Source organism: Papio anubis, chromosome 2 (genome assembly GCF_008728515.1).
Source record: "Papio anubis isolate 15944 chromosome 2, Panubis1.0, whole genome shotgun sequence".
Taxonomy (NCBI): Eukaryota; Metazoa; Chordata; class Mammalia; order Primates; family Cercopithecidae; genus Papio; species Papio anubis.
In genome coordinates, this window is record NC_044977.1 from 83948558 (window position 1) to 83972299 (window position 23742).

Consider the following 23742-nt stretch of genomic DNA (forward strand, 5'->3'; position numbering starts at 1 on the left):
CTGTATTTGTATATTAATAATAGTAGCAGCTTTAAAATGATGGCTTCTTGTTGGCTGGGGTATTTACTAAGTTTCAGGCATAAGTGAGTATTGGGCATGTGTTATCATCTAACTTTATCATGCTTCTGCAAGATGTTTGTGTTATTAGCAGCTTTTAAAAGAGATGGAAACTGAGGTTTAGAGAAAATAACCTGCCAATATCCCACAGCCCCCATCTCTGCAAGGTTATATGACCTTAAAGCTAGTGCATGACCAGATTGGAGGCCCATTCAAGGTTGTCTGACCCCATAACTAGTGAGTGACCAGGCTTTTGGCCCCAGACTGTCTGATGTCATAGTCAGAGTTCTTAATTTGGGATAGTAAATCAAATCTTTAAAACTTTCCATTATCCTTAGCAAACTAACACAGGAATAGAACACTGAACACTGCATATCAGAAGGTTGAACTGGCATGGTTACATCTTTACTATGCAGTTCACCTGAGTCTTGTATATATTCCTAAAGGGTACTTTAGGAACCCACTACCCCAAATAAACATAATCATAGCACTGTCATATTATTTATATTACTTCTGTTTTCTTTAATCATAACAGCAATTGTACTAGATTCTTCTTGGGGTTGCTGCAGACCTTTAAGCAACTCTTCTTCCTCTTGGAGTAGCTTCTGATGCTTGGGGTCAACTGCCACAACCTATTGATCTATGGAAGGCACTTGGCCCAAGCCAGGCTAACTCTATACTCCATCCTGGGTATTTTCAATTTGGAGCAGGGAGTCCTTGAAACCAAATAACATGGAACCAAGCTTCTCACAGAGACTCATGCTGTGTGCTGCTTCCTTCTTTTCTTGGGTTTTGTTTTCGTAATTGCTGCTTCGATTCAGAGAGATGCCTTGATATCCTTCTCATGCATTCCCTTCTGTGGCTCAAGACAGGCCAAGTTGTTTTCTGTTGCCTGCAACCCAAAGAATATAAACTAGCCTAGCAATTATGAGTAAATAAGTTATTTTTGGAAAAAATATTTGCTGAATGAAAATGGGAAATAGAAAGGAAGGCACCCATAATGCTCTCTCCTCCCATCATTTTTAACAGCTTTATTGAGATATAATTCATGTATCATAAAATTTACCCTTTTAAATGGTACAATTCAGTGATTTTTAGTATATTCACAGAGTTGTGAAACCATCACGACTGTCTAATTTTAGAAGTTAAGTACTCTAATCACCTCTCCTAAAATCTCCCTATCCTTTAGCAGTCATTCCTCATCCTCCTCTCCCCAGCAATGATCATTGTGGTATATTTTCCTCTCTTTTTTTCTTGTCCATTCATATTACTTTCTTATGGTATGCTGGACACATTGTTGTTTATGGGGTTTGGTATATTCTTTCATTCATTTATTCATTCACTCATCTCCCACCCCATATATCTATGAATATTTACATTCATTGAATATTAAGGACCATAGGCGTTGTGTGGAAATAGCAGTGGGTAGCTTATCTTCACACCAGAGAAAGAAAAAGATACAGGCCTTTGATTCTAGTTCATTAATAAAATGGAAAACCTTAGAGAATTTGAGTGATTTCTACTTAGGAACCAGTATATTCACATATTCAATTTTTTTTCTGTACATTATTCAAGTTATAACTGAGAAAACAGATTTATCACAGACTCCTCATGGTTTTCCCAGTCACTTAAAATTCCACCAAGAGCACAGACATGCTACAGAAATGCTGCTTAAAAGCACAAATGAGCAAATGGTTTAATGTAATGCCCAGAACTGGCACTGTGATGACTTTTTAATTGTTTTATTATTTTTAAATTGATACATAGCATTTAACATATTTATGGGACACGTGATATTTTGTTATATGTGTAGCATGTGTAATGATCAAATTAAGGTAAATACTCCATCATCTTGAGTATTTATTTTTATGTGTTGGGAAGATTTCAAGTTCCTTCTTCTGGCTACTTTGAAATATACAATACATTGTTGCCGACTATGGTCACCCACCCTATTCTGCTTTCAAACATTTGAATTTATACCTTCTATCTAACTACATGTTTGTACCCATTGACCAACCTCTCCTCATCTTCCTTTTCACTCACACACCCTTCTTGGCCTCTGGCATCTATCAGATAATTTTTAAAGGTTTCCTTGCATTGTTCTTTAAATAATGATAACAAAAATAGCAGAACAGAATTAAACTTCAGTATTTATGGAACCTTTAGAAATAGTAAACAACATACACACTCGTTTCTTGGTATCTGTGGGGGATATGTTCCAGGACCCCCACAGATACTAAAATATGTGGATGCTCAAGTCCCTTACATAAAATGGCGTAGTATTGCCTATATCCTATACACATCCTCCTGTATACTTTAAATCGTCTCTAGTTACTTATACTACCTAATACAATGTAAATGCTATGCAAATAGTTCTTATGCTGTATTTTTTCTTTTTTTATTGTTGTATTATTTTTTGTTTTCCCTCAAATATTTTCAACCCATGGTTAGTTGAATCCTCGGATGTAGAACCTGTGCATATGGAGGGTCAATTGTATATAATTACACACACACACACATTTATGTGTATATAACTTAACCTGGCAGGATTTCCTTTTTGACTTGGAAAGGTATCTTGGTAGAGTTGATTAATGGGTAAAAATACATGGTTTGATAGAAGAAATAGACATAGGGTTTGATAGATCAGTAGGGTGACTGTAGTTTACAATAATCTATTATACATTTCAAAATAGCTAGAGAATAAGAATTTGAATGTTTCTAGCATAAAGACAAAAATATAGAAGGTGACACATATCCCAAATACACTAATTTGATCTTTACAAATTATATGAATGTATTAAATTATCACATGTGCACTGAAAATATATCTATTATGATCTGTAAAAAAAATAGCACATAGTTCAACAATGGTTGAATCAATGACTGAATGACCCACTTTATCTAGTAGTGTCCTGTATTGGGGTCACCACTCGTAGTTTACTCAGACTTTATTAATCACACACACTGGCTTTTCAGTCTGTTTCTCAGGACTATCCTACAGCATTGTGTTCAGAGTGCTTTCCTTCCCTACCTTTCCATTACCAAATAATCTTAAATCAGTAGTAAAACTGAAACTTTTTTTTTTTAAGTTTAGGGAAGCATTTCTCAAACCTTCACGTGACTTCAGATTGCCTGTGGGTCTTGTTACAATGCAGATTCTGATTCAGCAGGTCTGAGGTAAGACCTGAGATCCCACCTTTCTGACAAGATCCCAGGTGGTGCTGATGCTTTTGGTCCAAGGATCCTCTGAGTAGCATGGAGGTCTGTTATTCTCCCTTCTCATGGGTGGAGTGACTCAAGAAGCAGAGAGAAGCAGGGAGGGTACCTGGGGAAAATCTCTCCTCTTTAAAACTTTGAGTAGCAAGAACTAGAGTTTGGCTGATAAATCCAGGCAGCTCAGAGTAGGGGAAAGTTAATATAGTTCAATGCCTACCACCTAGCTATTTGAAATGACATTAATTTAGGTAAAACACCTTACTATTCTGAAAAGTACTTAGATGGTTAGCAATTTTGCTAAATGAACATGTTGGAGGGTGAAGAGGAAGTGACAGGGAAGGAAATTTCAATAAAACCTTTAAAACATCATTGGCATTAAACATTCGCTAAACAGTTAAATGAAAGAGCTGTCCTATGATAACTATATGTGGCTGTGACTGTTAATATTATAAATATTTCTATTTTAGCTATCTTTCCTATCATTACATGTTTGGGGTAGCTTCTCTGAACACACTTTAAACATACCAGTATTTCTTAAACTGTAGTTTTTTTGTTTGTTTGTTTGTTTTTGTAACCTGTATCAGGTTGAGAAGTGTTGATAACAGGGCATGCCATTATCCTTTAGTTGGTTGTGGATTACTGTCTAACAACAGGGAAAGAACACTGACCTTCAAAACAAAAACGGTTGGTATTCCTGAGAGTCCCTTGTAGAGTTATTTATAGGTCAGTTAATGGGAAATAAATTATATCCATCTTTGAATTGATCTTAAAACATCTATTTCCCTTTTTCTCTTATTTAAAAAAATGCCAAAGCACTTAGCATTTTGTTTCCCACTGTTGCATTTATTTGATAATCAAAGATTTATGTTCATTATGCCCATTCCTTTTCCCTGCCCAAATCGGAAGAGGGAGGACAGAAATTTTAATTCCAGGCCTCTAGCCACACCAGTGTCTCAAAATACTGAAAATAGCTAACATTTGTTGAGCATTCGTTATGTGCCAGGCCCTGTGCTTCATGCTTTAAGGGAACTTGTTTGCTCACTCAGTAAGCATCTCCTATGGTGTTTGTATGAACCCTGTAGTGAGTTACAATTATTATTTCCTGTTTACGGATGAGTAGTCTGATGCTCAGAGTACTTAAGTAATTTGTTCAAGGCATCACAGACTGTCATGGGTAGATCCAGGATTCAAAACTCAACTCTTCACCACTGTTCTTGGAAGCTGAGACAAGTCTAATGATTTTTCCCCAGATCATGTAACTGGTTAGTTGCAAAGCTAGAATTAGAACTTAAGTCCTTAACTCTAAGCTCAATGCAATATTCCAATATTGTGCCACCTTAGAGTATTGGTCTGTAATGAAAACCAGAACTCTTCTTTGCTTACAAAAGCAACTGCCAAGAGGGCTTTCCCATGTATACTGTTCTTAGTGTTATGAATCTTGGCAAAATGTCACATATTATCAACCAAAGTGAGTTCTGCAGTTATCAATGACAGTGTGTGGGTGAGGAACCCAGAGTCCCAGTGCCTTTTAAAATCACCTATCCATATTCTTTATTTAGTTATATGTGCTTCTCCTTGGGGTTTTCTACCCTGAATGAGAAAGCCTAGAGGCTGGACCATATGTCTAAATATTAATTTTTTATACCTTTCTCAGCTGGCCGACTCTTCCACCACACACTGGGGCCACATGTTTTTAGCTGGTCTGCTGTTTGTCTTTTCACACACATGACACAGCCTAAGGAAGGTTTGAAGTCTGGAAGAGTGTTGTACATCCTGTACATAGGATTACAGAGAAAGGGATCAGAGAACCTGCCCTTCACATTTAATTAGAGACAAACTAGAAAGTGATTAATAAGAAAATAAAGTCACAGGAGAAGTAGAGCAGGCCAAGTTGTCTGCAAAGAGATTCTGTTTTCTTTGAAAGAGTTATGGTAAGTACTTGCTTGAGAAGGAGTATGGATTTATTAAAAAAACTTCACAACTTTTGGGTATAAGCCAATTCATATTTTTATATAGCTTGGAGACGGTTTTCATAGCAATGAAACCCTAAGCTGCTTATAGTGCAAAACTGTATCATTTTTGTTTTTTTCCCCATAGTGTGGAAAAGAGCTTAAGGTCACACAATTTTTCAAACCTGCCAGGAACTCATATTTTCCATGTTTGGAGATAAGACATAGTAGATTCTAAACATCTGGCTATTCCCTATTTAAATAATTGCGTGTTCCATGCACATCATACATATATAATTATATTTTCATTCTAGTTGCCTTTCTGTGTTTTAGACATTCTGAGATCTGGATTAGATTCTGACTCCAGTAGCTATTGGAAGTCACTCTTATAAACGTTGGCTAAGGCAAAGTGTATTTTTCCTTCTTTTTTATATAAACTCAAGTAGTGCTTAGTTTCTTGTATTTTCATTGTAACTTTTTTGAACTGAATGAATATGGGAGCTTATATGAGTTGTTCAAAATGAAATTCTGTAGTATTTTTAGAGCAGGAGAGACTATAGAATTGGCTGGAGGAAACCTCAATTTTAGACACTGGCCCGTATTTGCTAATGATGTGATTGCAGTCAAATCCCTTAAGCCACCCCAATTTATGCTCTTGTGAAGTGGACATAGTGTTGGCAGCTTTGGAACAGTATTGTCAGATGAGTGAGTGGTGGACGTGAGGCATTTGAGTTTTGACAGAGAGGACAGGACAGAGTAATCCAAGGTTAAGGACACTCTCTGCACCCCCTTCCCCTCAATCTAGCTGTAGCTAAGCAAAGAGGAATGGAAACCTGTTCTCTCTGAAATTGTTCCCTTGTGCCGATGGTCTGGTGAAATAGTTTCCCTCTGGTCCTCTCACCTTTCTTCTATACTTCATTATGAAAATTAGAAACTGTCCTTGAGAGGGTCATTCTGTGTGTGTGTGTGTGTATGCAAGTGTGTGTATAGTGAATACATGATTATATGATACATGATAACAGAACCCTTCCTTTCCAATACTCCCCCAACAGAACATGTATTAACATCCTGCAGAATTCTGTTCCAGGGAAGGTACTTGGGGAAACACTATTGAAACACAGTCTGGTAAAAGCCATGAGGATGCTTAATGTCTCAGTGGCCTGATTGGTTAAAGAAATACACCAGGTTAATGGTCTTGGCATTTTGGCTCCAGTGTTACCAGTATTTGAAGTTGAGGACTCGCTTTTCTTGAGGGCTTGTTTAGAGGGACACACAGTGTCTCACTGAAGCCTTTGAATAACATTGTGAGGTCTCACTATTATCCACATTTTAGAGATGACTGAACTATGGCTTAGGGGAGATTCAGTAACTGAGCTCTGGTAATTGAGAGACTCTCAGCCAATATTCCTCAAAACCCATACTTTCCTCCCTATACTGTAATTGTGCACTGTATGGGAAAGATAAATTGAGATAAGAGCCAAGGACTCAGGTTGCTTCTTTACTTTGGAAAGGCAAAAAATATATACATTTTTCTTGTTGACCTGGTAGGTGGTGATTTCAGGTGCTGCTGATGTTGAAGCTGGGCTCTCATTCTTCGTGAATTCACTTTAGGAGCTGTGTGCATACATTTCCGAGCCAAACATCATGATCATGAGGCCATATCCTACACCCCCTGCCCTTGGTAGGCCACCTTCCTATCTGGATCCTGTGATAATCCATCAGTGCGCCTCCACCCCAGGGCCAGTGTGTATCACAGTGCCCTGGCTCTGGCCTCTGACTCAGCTATGCAGAGTGAAGGTGGATGGCTGTAGGGACAGGCTCTGCTGATACGTGGGGAGTGATGCTGAGCGTATTCTGAGCTCATGCTTGCTGCTGAAGTAATGATTTGTGTGTCCTCAATGATGTAAGACAGGTCTTGCATCCCTATTTTACAGATGAGGAATCTGAGATTCAGAGATGCTAAGACACTTCCTCAAGATCACACCGCTTGAAAGTGATAGGTCTGGGATTGGAACCAGGCAGCCTGGCTCCAGAGTCTGGTCTGTTACACACTATATTATACTCCTCCCACAGGTTCATCCAAGGAGATTATTCTATGCTGTTGGATAGGTACAAAAGAACACATATGTAAATTATGGTATATAATACTAACATGAACACCTGGAGAGGCTCCCTGCCCCACCTGAGAAAATTACCAATCCTGTTGATGTTACACATGAGTGCTTCTCAGTTTCTGTTTCTTCTTCTGTGTTATGAAAATCATGCCCTTGAACCTTATCTCAGTGGGATGATGTTGTATATATTCTCTATTTTTACTTCTTCCATTCAATATTCTTTTAAGATAAATCCCTGTTGCATGTAGCTGTCATTTGTTCTTTTGCACAATAGTCTAACATCCCATTACATACATATGTCATAATTTATCTGTTTTCCTGTTGGTGGATTATTTCTAGTTTTTTGCTGTTAGGAATAGTGCTACACTGAATGTTCTTGTATGTGTCTGTTGTGCTCATGAGCAAGTATTTCTTTAGGACAGGGGCCTGCAAACTTTTTCTGTAAAGTGCCAGATAGTAAATATTTTAGATTTCATGGATCATACGGTATCTGCTACTTGACTCTGCAATTGTACTACAAAAGTAGCAATAGATAATATATAAGGCCAGGAGCCATGGCTCATGCCTGTAATTCCATCACTTTGGGAGGCTGAGGCGCGAGGATCACTTGAGGTCAGGAGTTCGAGAACAGCCTGGGCAACACGGAGAAACCCCATCTCTGCTAAAAACACAAAAGTTAACCAGGCATGGTGGTGCATGCCTGTAGTCTCAGCTACTTGGGAGGCTGAGGCATGAGACTCGCTTGAACCTTTGAACCTGGGAGGTAGAGGTTGCAGTGAGCCGAGATTGCACCACTGCACTCCAGCCTGTGCCACAGAGTGAGACTTTGTCTCAAAAAAAAAAAAAAAAAAAAAAAAAAAAGACAATATACAAATGAATATAGCTGTGTTCCAATAAAACTTTATTTACAAAAGCAGGCAAAAGGCCAGATTTGGCCCCTGGGCCATAGTTTGCCATCCCCTGCTTCAGATATGTACCTAAGGGTAAAATTTCTAGGTGAGGATATGCATGGTTAGTTCTTGCATGGTTGCACTAGTTTACTTGCAGCAGCTGTGTTAGGAGTTCTTACTGATCTATATCCTTGTCAGTACTTGCTATTGTTATTTATTTTTGCTGCTGCTATTATGATTATTATAGTGTGTGTGAGTGTATGTGTGTGTGGCTAAGAGAGTGGGGTATCAAATGCTTTCTCGTTGTGGCTTCCATATGGCTCATGTGGTTTTCTGATTACTAATAAGATTGAACATCTTTTCATATGTTTATTGTCTGATCGTATTTCCTTTTCTGTGAAATGCCCGCTCATTTCTTTTGTGCATTTTTCAATTAACTGTTGGTATCTTTTTTTATTGAATTATAGGAATTCTATGTATATTCTTGATACAAATTTTTTGTCATTTTAATGTATTGCAAACATCATCTCTCAACTGTAGATTGTTTTTTCATTCTGTTTATAGTGTCTTTTGTTGAACAGAAATTCCTAATTTTAACATTGTCAAATTTACTACTCTTCTTTTTATGGCTACATTTTTTGTGCCCTGCTGATAAGGAAATAACTTTATTATTTTTAATAATTTATAGATTCTTTTGGGTTTTCTAAGTAGAAAACCACATAATACAATTGATGATAATGGAACTTTTCTTCTTTTCAATTATTATTTTTTCTCTTTATTTTCTGGTCTTACTGTTCTAACTTAGGCCTCTAGGAGAAGGCTGTTGCAACATTCTATAAGTGGTGCTGATGATGGCGTAATTTTATGCCTCATTTTAAGGGGCATGCTTCTAACATCTACCATTAAGAATGATACTGTCAGTTTGCAGCAGATATACTTTATTAAATTAAGGAAATTCCTCTTTATTCCTAGTTTGTAACGATTTATAGAAAACACTGACTTTATATCTTGAGCTGATCATAATTATTTTTCATCTTTACTCCGTTAACGTTATTTACAGAATACTTTGTCTAATGCTGAAGTATTCTCTAATTCCTATAAGAAACACATCTTGGTCATGATGTATTACCTTTTTAATATACCCCTGTATTCCACTTGCTAATAATACTCATTGTCTAAGTGTGAAGTTTGGACTAGAAGTTACCTTTCTTGTATAGTTCATGCCTAGCTTTGGTGTCAAGATGATCAAGTCTCACAGAATGAATTGGGGGAGAGTTTCTTCTTTCCATTTATCTGAAAGTTTTTGCAAATTGGAGTCACCTGGGCTTTCTTTGCGGGAAGAGTTTTAAAATTCTGATTCTATTTATTTAATAGCTGCAGAACTCTTCAGGATTTCTGTTTCTTCTAGAGTCAGATTATGTAAGATATGACTAGTCGTTTGTTCATTTTCTTGATATTTCAAAATTTGTTGGCCCAAAGTTAACAGTATTTTCATATCATCTTTTAAATATTTCCTATATGTACTCATTTCTGAAGAGGTTTGTTTTATTAGTCATTTCAAAGAACCAACATTTTGCTTTGTGGCTTGCTTCTATTGTGTCTTTGTTCACTAGTTTTCTCTTTTTTCTTACCCCATCTGTTAGGTTTCACTTTAAATGCTATATTTTTCATTGCTGTATATTTTTATTCTTTTTCAGATCTGGTTGATAATTTTGGAAAGTCACTTTTCCATGCTGATTCTTCAATTTTATATTTCTTCTAAAATTTTTATTTATTTTCTTAAACATTTCAAAAACACCTTGTATTCTGCATATGGCCATCACTCATGGAAGTTTCCTTGTGTCTGTGGTAATTTTTTATTGTAAGCTTGTATTTCATTAATCTGAATTTTTTTGGACTCCTGGGGGCTTTTGTTCTCTGCCTCATCGCCTTTCCCAGTCCTTGCCCACTCACTGCCTGTCCCCCTTACAAGAATTTGCATTTGCATCTGTTAGGCGCCAGGGGGCACTTAGGACCACATTAGCCTCTTCTGCAAATATGGGCTTGTTGGGAGAATCTCAGTTCCCTCACTTCAGTGAGCCCCAGTTCGCTCTCTCAAGCTCAGTGCTTGGATTGGCATTTGCTCCTTATAAGAAGAGGAAGAGAGAACAGAGAGTGGTCTCTCCCCCAGCCCCTCCCTTGGAGATTTCCCTTACTTTCTTCTTTCTTGTAAGCTCAACTATGCTTTGAAAAGTATATTTGCTTTTATCTAGCTGTAGTGTAGAGGAGGGCCTATCAGAAAATGCAGTCTCCTGGAAGCCTAGAAACAGAAGTCATTATGACCTCCTTCATTGTCCTGGGATGGTGTATATGTGCCACATTTTCTTAATCCAGTCTATCATTGATGGACATTTGGGTGGATTCCAAGTCTTTGCTATTGTGAATAGTGCCGCAATAAACATACGTGGGCATGTGTCTTCATAGCAGCGTGATTTATAATCCTTTGGGTATATGCCCAGTAATGGGATGGCTGGGTCAAATGGTATTTCTAGTTCTAGATCCTTGAGGAATCGCCACACTGTCTTCCACAATGGTTGAACTAGTTTACAGTCCCACCAACAGTATAAAAGTGTTCCTATTTCTCCACATCCTCTCCAGCACATATTGTTTCCTGACTGGTTTCTTTCACATGACATAATGTTTTCAGATTTATCCATGTCATCCTGTATGTCAGCACTTCATTCCTTTTTAGGACTGAATAATATCCCATTAAATTGATATACTAGATTTCATCCATTCACCAGTTGATTGACAAATGGGTTGTTAACACTTTTTGACTAACATGAATGTTGCTGCTATGAATATTTGTGTTTGAGTCAATTGATGAATGGATATATAAAATGTGGTATATTCGTTCAATGGGATATTATTCAGCCATAAAAAGGAATGAAGTACAGATACACACTACCACATGGATAAACCCTGGAAACCTGCTAAGTGAAAGAAACCACCGATTGCATGATACCATTGGTATGAAAGGTCCATAACAGGCATAAAGACAGAAAGTAAATCAGTGATTACCAGGGCCTGGGGAAAGGGAAGGAGATGGGGAATGACTTCTAAAGGGCATGAGGTATCTTGCTGAGGTAATGTTAAAAAATGTATTGTGTTGATGGTTGCGCAACTTTGTATGTTACACTTTATAGGGGAGCATTGTATTAAAAACGAATAATCTCCACCATTAAATACATATCAGTTTCTTTCACTGCATTCAGTACCCTGTGAGGCACGGTGGTATACAGATAAGAAGGCTCTAAGAATTTCTCAATGGACATTCATAAATGGGGATATGAATTGGATACCCAGAAACAATATAATCAAGATGCTGCATCACCCAGTGCTAGTTTCTGGATATAGGCCACACTCAGAAAGATCTCAATACCACTGAGTGTCAGCTGTAGGAATTCAGACAGATTTCAAAATGTTGACTGCTCCAATATTCATATAAGTTAGATATAGTATTACCCATGCCTTACAATACTGTGGTTCCCTGTGGGCGGGAGCTATGTCTTACATCCCTCTTGATTCCTGTGCTTAGAATTGTATTCGTTTCACAAGCAGGATCATGTGTTTGGCAAATGAATAGCTGCTGTCTTGGAAGCATCTTGGCTTGTCCATAAGGATAGAAATGCCTTCAGGCTTGTGGCTACCTTCTCTGACCAGCCTGGGTGTTTGTCCTATGGGGAAAGGTATTGCTGAATTCACCAACTATCTTCAAGCACGGGTATCTTTTCTCACATCTGATAACTATTTTGTTTCTCTGGTGCTTTCACCCTGACTTTGCTTAAAATGGTGACCCAAAATAACAGGTGCTTCCCTCTCTGGTAATACTTTCAAGACTTTTGGTTCCTGGGTCAGTGAGATTTAGGAAAACAAAAGGTGGGATAAACCTCAGGTTTGGTCTTTCCTTTTTTTTTTTTTCCATGTCTATCAAATGTCAATGCTATAAACTCTGTGTAGCTTATAGGTCTTTGCTGTAATTAGAATTTTTTTCTTTTTTTTTCTTCTTTCTTCTGTGAAGGTACTTTATGTTGATTAAGTTCTTTCTGTAAAGTATCCTTTGCTTGCACTAGACTTTTCTTTGTGTTGATTTTTTGCTTCATTTTTTTTTCATTTCCCATGCTGTTCAGTTACTGGATGCCAGAAGAACCAAGGTTTGTCCACTTTTTGCAGCTTGTTTGTTCTGCTTTGTACAGCCTCACCTCCTTGTGTGTTTGAGTGTGTTTGTCTGTGCCTGCATTTATTCCCTTTTGCTTTCAGATGCAGTAATCCTGTTTACTAAACCTGTTCACAGCTTTATTTGTAAAAAATAAAGTCTTCGTTTGTGTCTACTTGTAGTGGATGCTATTATTTTCATTTTTAAATCAACACATATTGATCGTGGGAAATAATGGATAGTACAATAAAGAATACCTTAGGAAACAAGGAATACTGAGTCTGGAGCGTTCTGGGCATAAAGAAGGTGTGTTTGTGAAAGTTTCCCTCTAACCTTTTCCACTTCCTAAATTAAAACTCTGTAGATATATAATTTCCCTTGTGATTGACACTAATCTATTGTTTCTGTGTACGTGTGCATTTCTCTTCTCCCAAGACATTTAGAAAGCATCCTTGAATTAATCTCCCCCTCTCCATGTGCTGTCCCATGCTTCTGAAGTCACCGTGGAGGAATTCATGGCTGGCCCTCCGGACCTCATGATTAACATTCCATCTTCATAGTGTGGTGGCAGCAAACGGCACTTGCCATTTTCATTGACTTTTTTTTCCTTCTGTCTCCTCTCCTGCTCCATCTTTCTCCCTGCAGCACCTACAGTTGACAATCCAAGCCCTTCAAGATGAGCTGCGAACCCAGAGAGACCTCAACCACCTCCTCCAGCAAGAGAGTGGCAACCGAGGAGCGGAGCACTTCACCATCGAGCTGACCGAGGAGAACTTCAGGCGGCTCCAAGCCGAGCACGACAGGCAGGCCAAGGAGCTGTTCCTTTTGAGGAAGACATTAGAGGAAATGGAGCTGAGAATTGAAACGCAGAAACAAACCCTCAATGCCCGAGATGAGTCGATTAAAAAACTTCTTGAGATGTTACAAAGTAAAGGCTTGCCGTCCAAAAGCCTAGAGGATGACAATGAGCGAACGCGACGGATGGCAGAGGCTGAGTCTCAGGTCAGCCACTTGGAAGTGATTTTAGACCAGAAAGAGAAAGAAAACATACATCTTAGAGAGGTAAGAGCATTCTCTGTATTTCCCCACAGCCTTAATTTATAAGTGAAAATATGTTATCAAGTTATTTTCACAGGTTGGAAGATATCTACATCCTTAACAAAATTCCCTTTGTCATCTGCTTTATGACCTTCATGCCGGCTTAAGACCATTAAACTGGAATTTTGTATTAGTCTTTGCTCACTGCACATGCATTCCATTATTATTCAACACATATCCACGATTCAAACATATGCAGGACATATCAACTCTAAAGTGATTTACAATTGCTTTCCCACAGGTGGCGGTTTCAGAGTCTTTTAGGTATGGTACTATTTAGTTTAGTTGTTTATCAAATATCACCTCTCTAAAGGAAAAAGTAAATATGATTAGCAACACAATGACCCTAAATATTTTTATTACTGAATTGGGGATGAGATTTGCAGAAAGTAAAGCATTTAGGAAAGAATGGTAAAATTCACAGATTAATTTTGAGTGTTTAGGATTAAGATAATTTTTGTCTGCATTTACATTCATCTAGGACAGAGTATTACAGGTTTTCTGAGTATGTGTTTTGCCCTTAGTGGGTTAAATCATTTGAAGTCCTTCAGAGGCAGTCTCTCTGGCCTTTTACCACCATTCAATGTTGGGATACTCATGTATCTGAGAATATGTGGTTAGGTAGAGCTTAGAAAAAATGTGGATGACTGCCAAGGTTTGAAATTTTTATAGCAGTTCCTTGCCACTCTGGTGGATATGGACCTTAAAAGTATCATGCAGGCAAAACTGCTGTAGGGAGACAAGGATCTCATAGAAAATAACAAGCAATAAAATGTCATTAAAAATGTTTTCAAACTATTCTACAGCAATAAATAAAAATTCTAGAAGATACTTACTTCTAGACCAAACTAGATTTCTTGACAGTATACCTGTTCAGATGGTGGTGCTTCTTGTGAGTCACTTGTTTGGTTGGTCAGAAGACATGGCTTCCATGTTGGGATTTGCAAAAATGCAGATGCTCCCAGGAATTTGCTCTGATGTAGGTTATATTCGCCTAGAACTTAGGAAAAGACTTTTGTGTCTGCAAATTTAATGTCCTCTACTCTTATTCTTCCTTGTTTTCTTTTAATGATACTTTACCAACATGCTTGGGAAACCACATGGCTTGGTTTCATATCGAAAATCTTAAAGAGATGTTTTGGGCCGGGCGCGGTGGCTCACGCCTGTAATCCCAGCACTTTGGGAGGCCGAGGCAGGCAGATCACAAGGTCAGGAGATCGAGACCACGGTGAAACCTCGTCTCTACTAAAAAAATACAAAAAAAAAAAAAAAAAATTAGCCGTGGCACGATGGTGCCTGTAGTCCCAGCTACTCAGGAGGCTGAGGCAGGAGAATGGCGTGAACCCGGGAGGTGGAGCTTGCAGTGAGCTGAGATCGCGCCACTGCACTCCAGCCTGGGCGACAGGACGCGAGACTCCAACAAAAAAAAAAAAAAAAAAAAAAAAAAAAAAAGGAGATGTTTTGGTTAGGCCAAAATGGGAGCAACCCATTTTGGGATGGGTGTTCCCATGTGGGTGGGAACAACCACAGTATCTTCCCATCCATCTTCCAGGAGGGTGAATGTGGTGAGAAGACTTCCAAGATGGTCTCCAATAATCCCTGCTGCTTGGAATTCACACCATTATATAATCCTCTTTCTTTGAGTATTGGTTGATCCTCATAGCTTGCTCTGAAATGATAGAATATGGCAAAAGTAATAGAATGTCAATGTTACTTCCATGATTAGGTTACGTAAGACTGTTACTTCCATCTTGGTAGCAGACTCTATTGCCTTCATACTTGCTTTGATGAAGCAAGCTGCCATGTGGAGAGGCCCATGTGGTAAGGAACTGAGGGTGGCCTCCAGCCAACACCCAGTAAGGAACAGAGGCACTCATTTCAACAGCCACAAAGAATGGAAACCTGGTAACAACCATTTAGTGAGCTTGGAAGTGGATCCTTTCCCAGTCGAGCCTTCAGATACGATAACAGGTCCTGGGCTGACATCTTGATTGCAGGCTGTGAGATACTGTGAAGCAGAGGACCCACTTAAGCTGTGCCTGAATTCCTGACCCACAGAAACTGTGAGATAATAAATGTGTACTGTTTTAAGCTGCTCAATTTTGAGGTAATTTGTTACACAGCCATAGATAACAAATACAGTACAGCAGAAAGTAATTTTCTCCATGTCTTACTTCATAGACCTCTCATGTAGTTTACAGAAGAGGAGCAACAATTACTGGCATGTTGTTACTTGCATGTAGATTAACTGTGGATTTTGGAATTTTTCTTGTATTATCTCAAAGCTGCAGTTGACAGAGGATGACTAGAGTTGGAAAAAGCTACTGTTTTATTTTGATGCCAAGGGGTAGCAAGGCTGTGATGCCAGAGAAATCTCCATCTGCAGCACCATTTCTCACTCCTTCTTGGGATCTTGTGGTCAGGGTGGTCATTCTTCTTCTGCAATTAGATTCTGCTCATTGATAGTGCTTACTAGATGGTGCCTTATGTGGCTGCCCCCATTTAAATGAATCTAAACACAATTCATCTTGGGTTTTCTGAGATTGGCTGGTTCTCACAATGGTCTGGTGTGGATATAGATCATATTTAGATCCTTAAACACCAGTTTGAAAGCACACAGAAGAGGGTACAGAAAGTGCAGCCCAGTACATACAACTAGTTTCCCTGAGCATCAGACCAAAACGAGTAGGTATCCCTTATTTTAGCTCATCAAGAGGGGGAGAATTTGGAAAATATATCTGTACATAAAAAAACTCATGTTAAACTTGAACTCAACAAACAAGACTCCAAGGCCTGAAAGGACCATTCCCATGAGAAAGGTTCTACAGTCCTGTGAGAGCAATTTGTTAAATTCTCAGGAATCTCGTGATCCTGATGTTAAACCACACATAGCCTGAAATTGGTCATATTTGGTGTATTTACACCATGGAAATTGGAAGATGCTACTCTTAGGGTCTACCTTCCCCATTCCCTTGCCCATTCCTGAAAGCCTGTTTACTAGCACACCTCTGAATGAATGTTGTGAAATGTTTACCTCTACCACAGCAAGAAGATACACTGTGGAGTCAGAATGTTACTTATTGGGAGAATTATGATTATGTGTGTATTAACCACTCACGGTTCCCCAGAAGTTTTCAAAATAGCATCTGTGTGTCAGCTTATGTGTCAGGCATCACGAAGAATGCTTTAGATGGATTCATACTGAGTCATCTCACTCATTCATTCATTTATGCATTCATCCATCCATTCATTCATTCATTAATCCTTCTATTCATTCCTTCATTGGATGAATACTTATTGGAGATCTGTTTTGGGATATAGCAATGATCATTATTAAAATGTACCTTCATGGTGCTTACATTCTATTGGGGGAAAATAGATGACAATTTTGTGGTTAAATAGAGGCATCTCATGAAGAAGAGAGTGAAGCACTGGTGATCTGGTGAGGCTAATTTTATATTGGGTTGTCAGGGAAGGCCTCTTGGAGGGGGTGACAGTATGAACTGAGACTTGAATAACCAAAAGGAACCATCCATGTGAGGATCTTAGAAGACTGTTCCACTCAGATGGAAAGGCCCATGGCCTAGGAGGTAGGTGCTATTACTTTGCCCATCTTACCTGGGGGAACTGAGGGACAAACCCAATGTCATACTGCTAACAAATGGTGAAGCTGGTATTTGAATCAGGCTGACTCTGGAGTCTCAGCTCTTAAACCATTTTACGATGTCCCTTTTCTTTTTTCTTTTTCTTTTTCTTTTTTTTTTTTTTTTTTTTTGAGATGGGATCTCAGTCTGTCATCCAGGTTGGAGTACAGTGGTGCAGTCTTGGCTTACTGCAACCTCTACCTCTCAGGTTCAAGTGATCCTCCCACCTCAGCCTCCTGAATAGCTGGGACTACAGGCATGTGCCACCATGCCTGGCTACTTTTTTTTTTTTTTTTGTATTTTTGGTAGAGAAGGGCTTTCACCACGTTGCCCAGGCTAGTCTCCTGAGCTCAAGCGATCCGCCTGCCTCAGCCTCCTAAAGTGCTGGGATTACAGGTGTGAGCCACCACGCCTGGCCCATATCCCATTTCTAGAAGAAATTTTTCCCAAATTGTGCTTGGCAGAACAGCCATTTGTGGGCTGTTGATATGTGTTATGAGAGAAAAAGGGTTGCAGTGCCAAGTGAACTTGGGGAAACAAGGGATTCCACAGAGTTACAGTCTCAATCTTTAACATGCAAATATGCATTAGTCATTTCTAAGAAGGGGACCAGAGAAGGCAGAGCTTCTCAAACTTACGTGACTTGCTTTTCTCTTGTTGCACTGGTGTTCTTTGTAAGACATTTTTGAAAAATGCTATGCTAGAAAATAAAAAGAGCTTCTAATTAATGACCTACCAAATATGTAATAATATACAAATGGTTGTTTCCCATTGCCAAATAAGTGGGTTATTTCCTTCATTAGTTATTTTATAAGGCAAAGTTTATTGTGAGCTATTTCCATATTCTTTACTGAGTTTTAGAATGTACTTCTTTGTCAGGTTTTTTTTTTTTTTTAAGTAGAAAAATGTGTCTGACCACTTTTGTCATTATACCAGTAAGAATAAATTAGTTTGAATAAACAAGTTACCTGACCTCTGTTAATATAGATGGATCTAAAACAAGATTTAAAATGTACTTGAGGTTTTAGGTTCAGTGTGTTCCTGATTTCATTTTCATTATATCGAGTAGGTCGGGGCTAGGCAGTGTGAGGCTGGGGAATGGAGTGCTAGTGGTTTTATGATTCATTCTCAGGCAGAGGTGGTGGACCTCACATAAACCCCATCTCCTGGCCTTGTTCAGCTTATTGTTTTAGGAGATTTGGAGTTGGCAGGAGTTGCATATGGGGTGGGTTGCTTTAGTGTCTTATTGTCTTTTGGTGGTCTGGAAAAGGCTGAGTGTGAAACCACTTCTTTGTCTGGCAGGAAACAACAACCAGAAGGTTATGATCTTAACTTACTTGGAAGACCAAATCCATTGCCCAGGAACTCCAACTGATGTGCTAATGTGAGCCAAAGGGTTGGCCGAAGCTCAGCATTACTCACTAGCATTGTCTGATGTATTTGGATGCAGGTTGATTTGATAAGACATTGTTTGACGTGCTCATAGTTTACCCTGTTCTCTAGCTTTTTCTGCAAAGAACATATTGTTCCATCTAGATGTTTTAGTAATCAAGTATCTGAAACACTACTGATCTCATTAAAGAAAAAGAAATGGATTAATAGACCAAGATCCTCTTATATTTACCCTGCTTACTATTTTCTTGACTGGTCCTTAGAAGAGAGTTAGGGGTCTTTGGACTTATCTGGCTTAAGATCTTGATGGGAAGGGATATATGTTCTGCTGCTAATCCTATTGATCTCCTGTGTTAATCCTTTTGGGCAACTTGCCCTTTTTTGGTAGCAGGGCCAGAAAAGCACCCAAGTCTTTACAGGCCACAGTTGCTAGTAACCCAGGACAAGCAAAACCCTCAGGAGACCTGGGCCTCCCTCTGTGCTGGGGGTAGGCAGACAGGAGAAAGAGGTAACGTGAATTCTTGATCTCCTGGTTTACTTATCCAGGTTGACCCCAGGACAGTGGGAGATCCACCAAGGCAAAAGGTATTACCTGGAATTTCTTAAGCTTTCAGACCTTTACTGATGGCTCAAACTCGTCCTGTATAGTCTCTGCCCGAACTTCTAAATGCCATTCCAGTCCCCCTTCTCAAAACCATATGGCTTCCTTAATACATGCCTGTCTCTAGTTCTGCTGACCTAAGCCATGATATTGCTGATGCAGGCATTTCTAATTCTGACTCTACAGATTCAATACATTCTATTTCTACCAATAAAGCTAATTGCAGAAACTATTCCCAAACATATAAACATAACATTTTATATACATGATCTTTTACAAGGGCTGTTTCCTATACATGTTACAGAACTTAACAATTGCTCCCTATTTTAATATAGTAAGTATCTTACCTGATCAATACACTCCATCAGTATTCCCAGACCTCAGATATTGCCGGTAGCTGCTCAATAAATATTGTAATGAGTGAAAAATTTGTTAAAAATTTCTAGAGAATTACTCTGTGATTTATTTTGTCAATATCAGAAAAGTTCATAATGGTTGGTATGAGCTCCATTAAAAAATGTTTTCTGCATGATTGCTCTGTGTTTGGAGTGGAGGAGAAACATTGCAGGTAGCTTTAACTGGCAGTCTTCTTTCATTTATATGTTGGACATCATTGGGCATATGCTGAGCATCCATATGGAGGATGCTGTGGGAGTATCGGTGGCAATTTTGTGGTCTTGTTCAGAGACTCAGGTGAGCAATAAGAGGAACAGCTCATAATTATCAAGTCTTGTTCTGTGCTAAGTAAATACTGTTGTCATCATGTGTATTACACAGATAGGGAAACAGAGGCACAGTGAGGTAAGTAATTGCCTCCAGTCACTCACTGCAAAAGCTGCAATCAAGATTGGAAGCTGGGCAGTGTGACTCTAGACTCTGTACGTGTCCCCCACTGCATGCTACTGCTTCTTGGTGTGGTACACTGAGAGGCCTTGAATGGCACCTGAATGCTGTACAGCTTAGAGGCAGGAGAGCTGACAACTGGCTTCATCCATGGTAGAGCCGGTCTTCAAGGCAGGAAGAATTTTAGCACATGGGCTTGGTGGGGAAGCGTGATTGGAGAAGAGATGACTGAATCAAGTCACAGAGGGGGAACTGTGGTGAGGTTGAGGCACAATGAATTTGGAGCAGCTGAAACTGCCTTTCAGTGGGGGAAGGAAATAAAGCTGAGCAGATGATTTGGCATCAGATCACTGAGGGCTCTGAGGACCAGATAAAGGGAATTGGCTTTACTGTGTGGGCTCTGGGTAGCCTTTGAAGACATTTGGCCTGGAGAATGACACAACCAGAGAAGATGGTCTGTTGACATTGGATTGGATGGGAAGAGAACAAAAGCATGGAGAGAAATTAGAAGGATACTGTGGTTATTCAGATTACCAAGACTGTGAATCTGGGTGGTGGTCATGGAAGTTGAAGGGAAAGGTCATCTCCACCTATAGGCAGGACCTTGACAACTTAAGAACTGAGTGCTGGGAGCTTTGAGGAGGAAGAGACAACTGCTATAGACCTGTGGACAGGCAGATGGTACAGCCGTGGGCAGGCAAGTGTTGTCAGCAGGAGAAGCTAAGGTTGAGGGAAGACTTTGAATGTATTGAGTTTGATGAAATCTTGGTGGAGCTGTGCAGCCAAGGTTGAGAACGTGGGTGAAGAAATGATTGTGACGTTCTGCCCAAGTACACAAGGCATTTCTGACTATTGCTCAGTTTTATTCATTTTTTTCACACACATCTGGTAATTTGTAACCACCATGCCCCAAGGTCGTGAGCATTCTAAGGCATGCCTTTTCATTTACTCCTACTAGTATTTAACTACGAAAACTGAACATGTCTCCTTTGTGCCTCTTTCCCGAGTAAGCGTCTGATTTTGAATATGGTATCTCTTTTGAGATTATGTGGAATTTTCGTTGACTGATGCTAGTTTGAGACAAATTCCCTTTGTTTTCACTGAGTTCCATTTTCTCTAATTACTCTACGCAGGATGGATGTCAATGAAGCATCTTTCCAGAAAAGCGCTCTCTCTGTAATCTGACAGTGCGTCCAAAAGTAGGCTTTCATAATTTTTACCCTCACATTTCTGATGACATGGAAAATAAATTCCTTTCTGTTTAGCATCATTTGCCTTGTCTTTAAATTCTCATACGTTCTTTTGAGTTTGAATGCTACATGCTAATTACTCTATTTTCATTTCAATGAGTATCATCGACTGCTTTTTATGGTAACAGAGACTGGTGGAGCCCCAGGAAGCCATTAGACACAAGGCATTTTGAAACCTGCTGAGAAAAGAAAGTGACAGGGTTGAGGGTGTGGGGAGGCAACAGGGAGGAGTGAGAATGTCTGGAGGTTATGCTGGGAGAGGCTCTGATTACTTCCTCTTCACCCTCATCCTCCTGCTTTACCTTAGGTGTGATGGCGCTCTGAAAAATATTTTTTGGGTAACTGACATAATTTATCATCATCATCATTTGTTAAAACAATGCCCCACAAATAAAACCTCAGCAGTGAGAAAGGACCCCCAGCACAGGTGCTGTGAGTATGTTAGCATGTTTCATAAGCTGCAGCAATGGGTAATTGAGACAGGCTCAGCTGTACCAAGGCCCTACCTGTCTTGAGTGGAAACATTAATACTTTACATGCGGAGGAGGCTTGGTATATAAAGCCTATAAACACATTCCATTATAAAACACATTCCATTTTAACTATTTCCACAGATACTTTTGGCAACCCTGGGAGGACATGCAGGCTCAGAGAAATTAAGCAGTGATGACATGTAACATTTACTGGGCACTCACAAAGAGCAGCCTATGCCAGTCACTTCCCGAGGAGTGCCATTTAATCCTTCCATTGATACTCTGAATGGAACAATAGTTTCTCTGCCTCTCAGGTGGGGAAGTTGAGGCCTAGAGAGGTGATGTGACTGGCCGAGGTTCTCAGAGCACATAGTGATGGATGGATCTGGCATTCAAATTTGGACCTGCTGATTGAAGTACCTTGTTCCTAAGCACTTCCTGATGCTGCCAGGGATTTCAGTGTAATCCAGAGTAGACCACAGACTAGGATTCTGGTCTTCTGACTTCTTGCTCAAGGTTATTTTCTCTGTAAATGTGAAAAAGGAAGAAATGCAAAAGGCTCTGATTTATTTTCTTCCCACATCTTATCAGAGCCTGTTGAACTGGGGACTGAAAATCTGTGAAGTCATAGAGCAGCAGGAAGATTAAACAGTGCCATGTAGAAGGCAACGTCAGGGCTAGGTCTTCTCATTCCATTTTTGGCTCATGAAAATGAAAGCACCTGGCCTTCCATAAATTCTTCACAATAGGTGAATTTTTGTGAGCAGAGAATAAGGACAAATGGGTGGCACTTAGAATCAGACCTTTCCCATTTCATCAAAGTTAGCATTATTTTACATTTTTTTTTAACTTCATGATTATCTCACTACCAAAAAGAAATGCTTTGTATCCCAAAACCAACTTTACTTTTTATCTAGTTTTTGTTGAGTGTTTTGGGTTTCTTTCTGTGTCAATTGTGAGACACGGAAATTGTATTTGTAACTCCTAAGACATGTGCATTTCATTGCTTTTCTAATTTGCTAAAGCAAAATCTCCTTTCCCTTCCACCTTGGCTCGGATGTGAAAGGTCTACTTTATTTGGGTTTCCAGTTTGGCATGTAGGTTGAGGGGTCTCTTATGTGTTTCAGATAGAGTGCTAAAAAGGCAATGTGAACTGCTAATGGGTGATTCCTAGGAGTGGCTATGGTTATAGCAGCTATAACATATAAAAATGAATTAAATTCTCACTAAAGGAAAAATATAATTCTGTATATGTAGTTTGTAGAAAAAGGAAAAAGAAAAGTGAGTGAGACTTCATGAGTAAAAATTACAAAGACTTGCTACGTTTTTAGATTGAGATTTGGCAAACCATAGATTATCGGCCAAATGTAGCCTGCAGCTTTTTTTTTTTTTTTTTTTTTTTTTTTTTTTTAGTGGCCTGGGAGCTAAAAATGTTTTTTACTTTTTTAAATGATTACATTTGAAAGGATTACATAAGTACGTATATAATACCCTTTATTTTGCCTCTTGGTCCACAAAGCCTAAAATACCTGGCCCTTTAAATGTGCTGACCCCTGACTCAGATAATAAGTAAGTAGCTTTTTGAATTAAAGATAAGTAAGTAGCTTTTTGAATCAAGACATTTGGTAAAAGCCTGTCTGCAATTATTTTTATTCAGAGGATCAAATCTTACTGTTTTCTTCATATAGCTTTTGAGGTTTGTTTGCTTGTTGACATAGGGCTTTTGAGGTTGGTTTTTTTTTTTTTTTTTTTGAGACGGAGTCTCGCTCTGTCGCCCAGGCTGCAGTGCAGTGGCCGGATCTCAGCTCACTGCAAGCTCCGCCTCCCGGGTTCACGCCATTCTCCTGCCTCAGCCTCCAGAGTAGCTGGGACTACAGGCGCCCGCCACCTCGCCCGGCTAGTTTTTTGTATTTTTTTAGTAGAGACGGGGTTTCACCGGGTTAGCCAGGATGGTCTCTATCTCCTGACCTTGTGATCCGCCCGTCTCGGCCTCCCAAAGTGCTGGGATTACAGGCTTGAG

At 39.3% G+C, this 23742-nt stretch overlaps 1 protein-coding gene across 13 annotated transcripts in view; it reads left to right on the top strand.

Moving 5' to 3' along the window:
- Window positions 1–23742, top strand: part of ERC2 (ELKS/RAB6-interacting/CAST family member 2) — a 1259367-nt gene that overhangs the window by 160379 nt on the left and 1075246 nt on the right. For 12 of the 13 annotated variants that reach the window (XR_001899786.3, XR_001899782.3, XR_001899781.3 and 9 more), the window contains exons 3-4: window positions 12396–12419; window positions 13067–13483. Coding sequence is in view for 10 of the 13 variants with exons in the window: in XM_031662799.1 (XP_031518659.1) it covers window positions 12396–12419; window positions 13067–13483 (441 nt within the window). In the remaining 3 variants the exon portion in view is untranslated. The remainder of the gene's footprint in view (window positions 1–12395; window positions 12420–13066; window positions 13484–23742) is intronic. The other variant, XM_017955373.3, reaches the window with a different exon arrangement.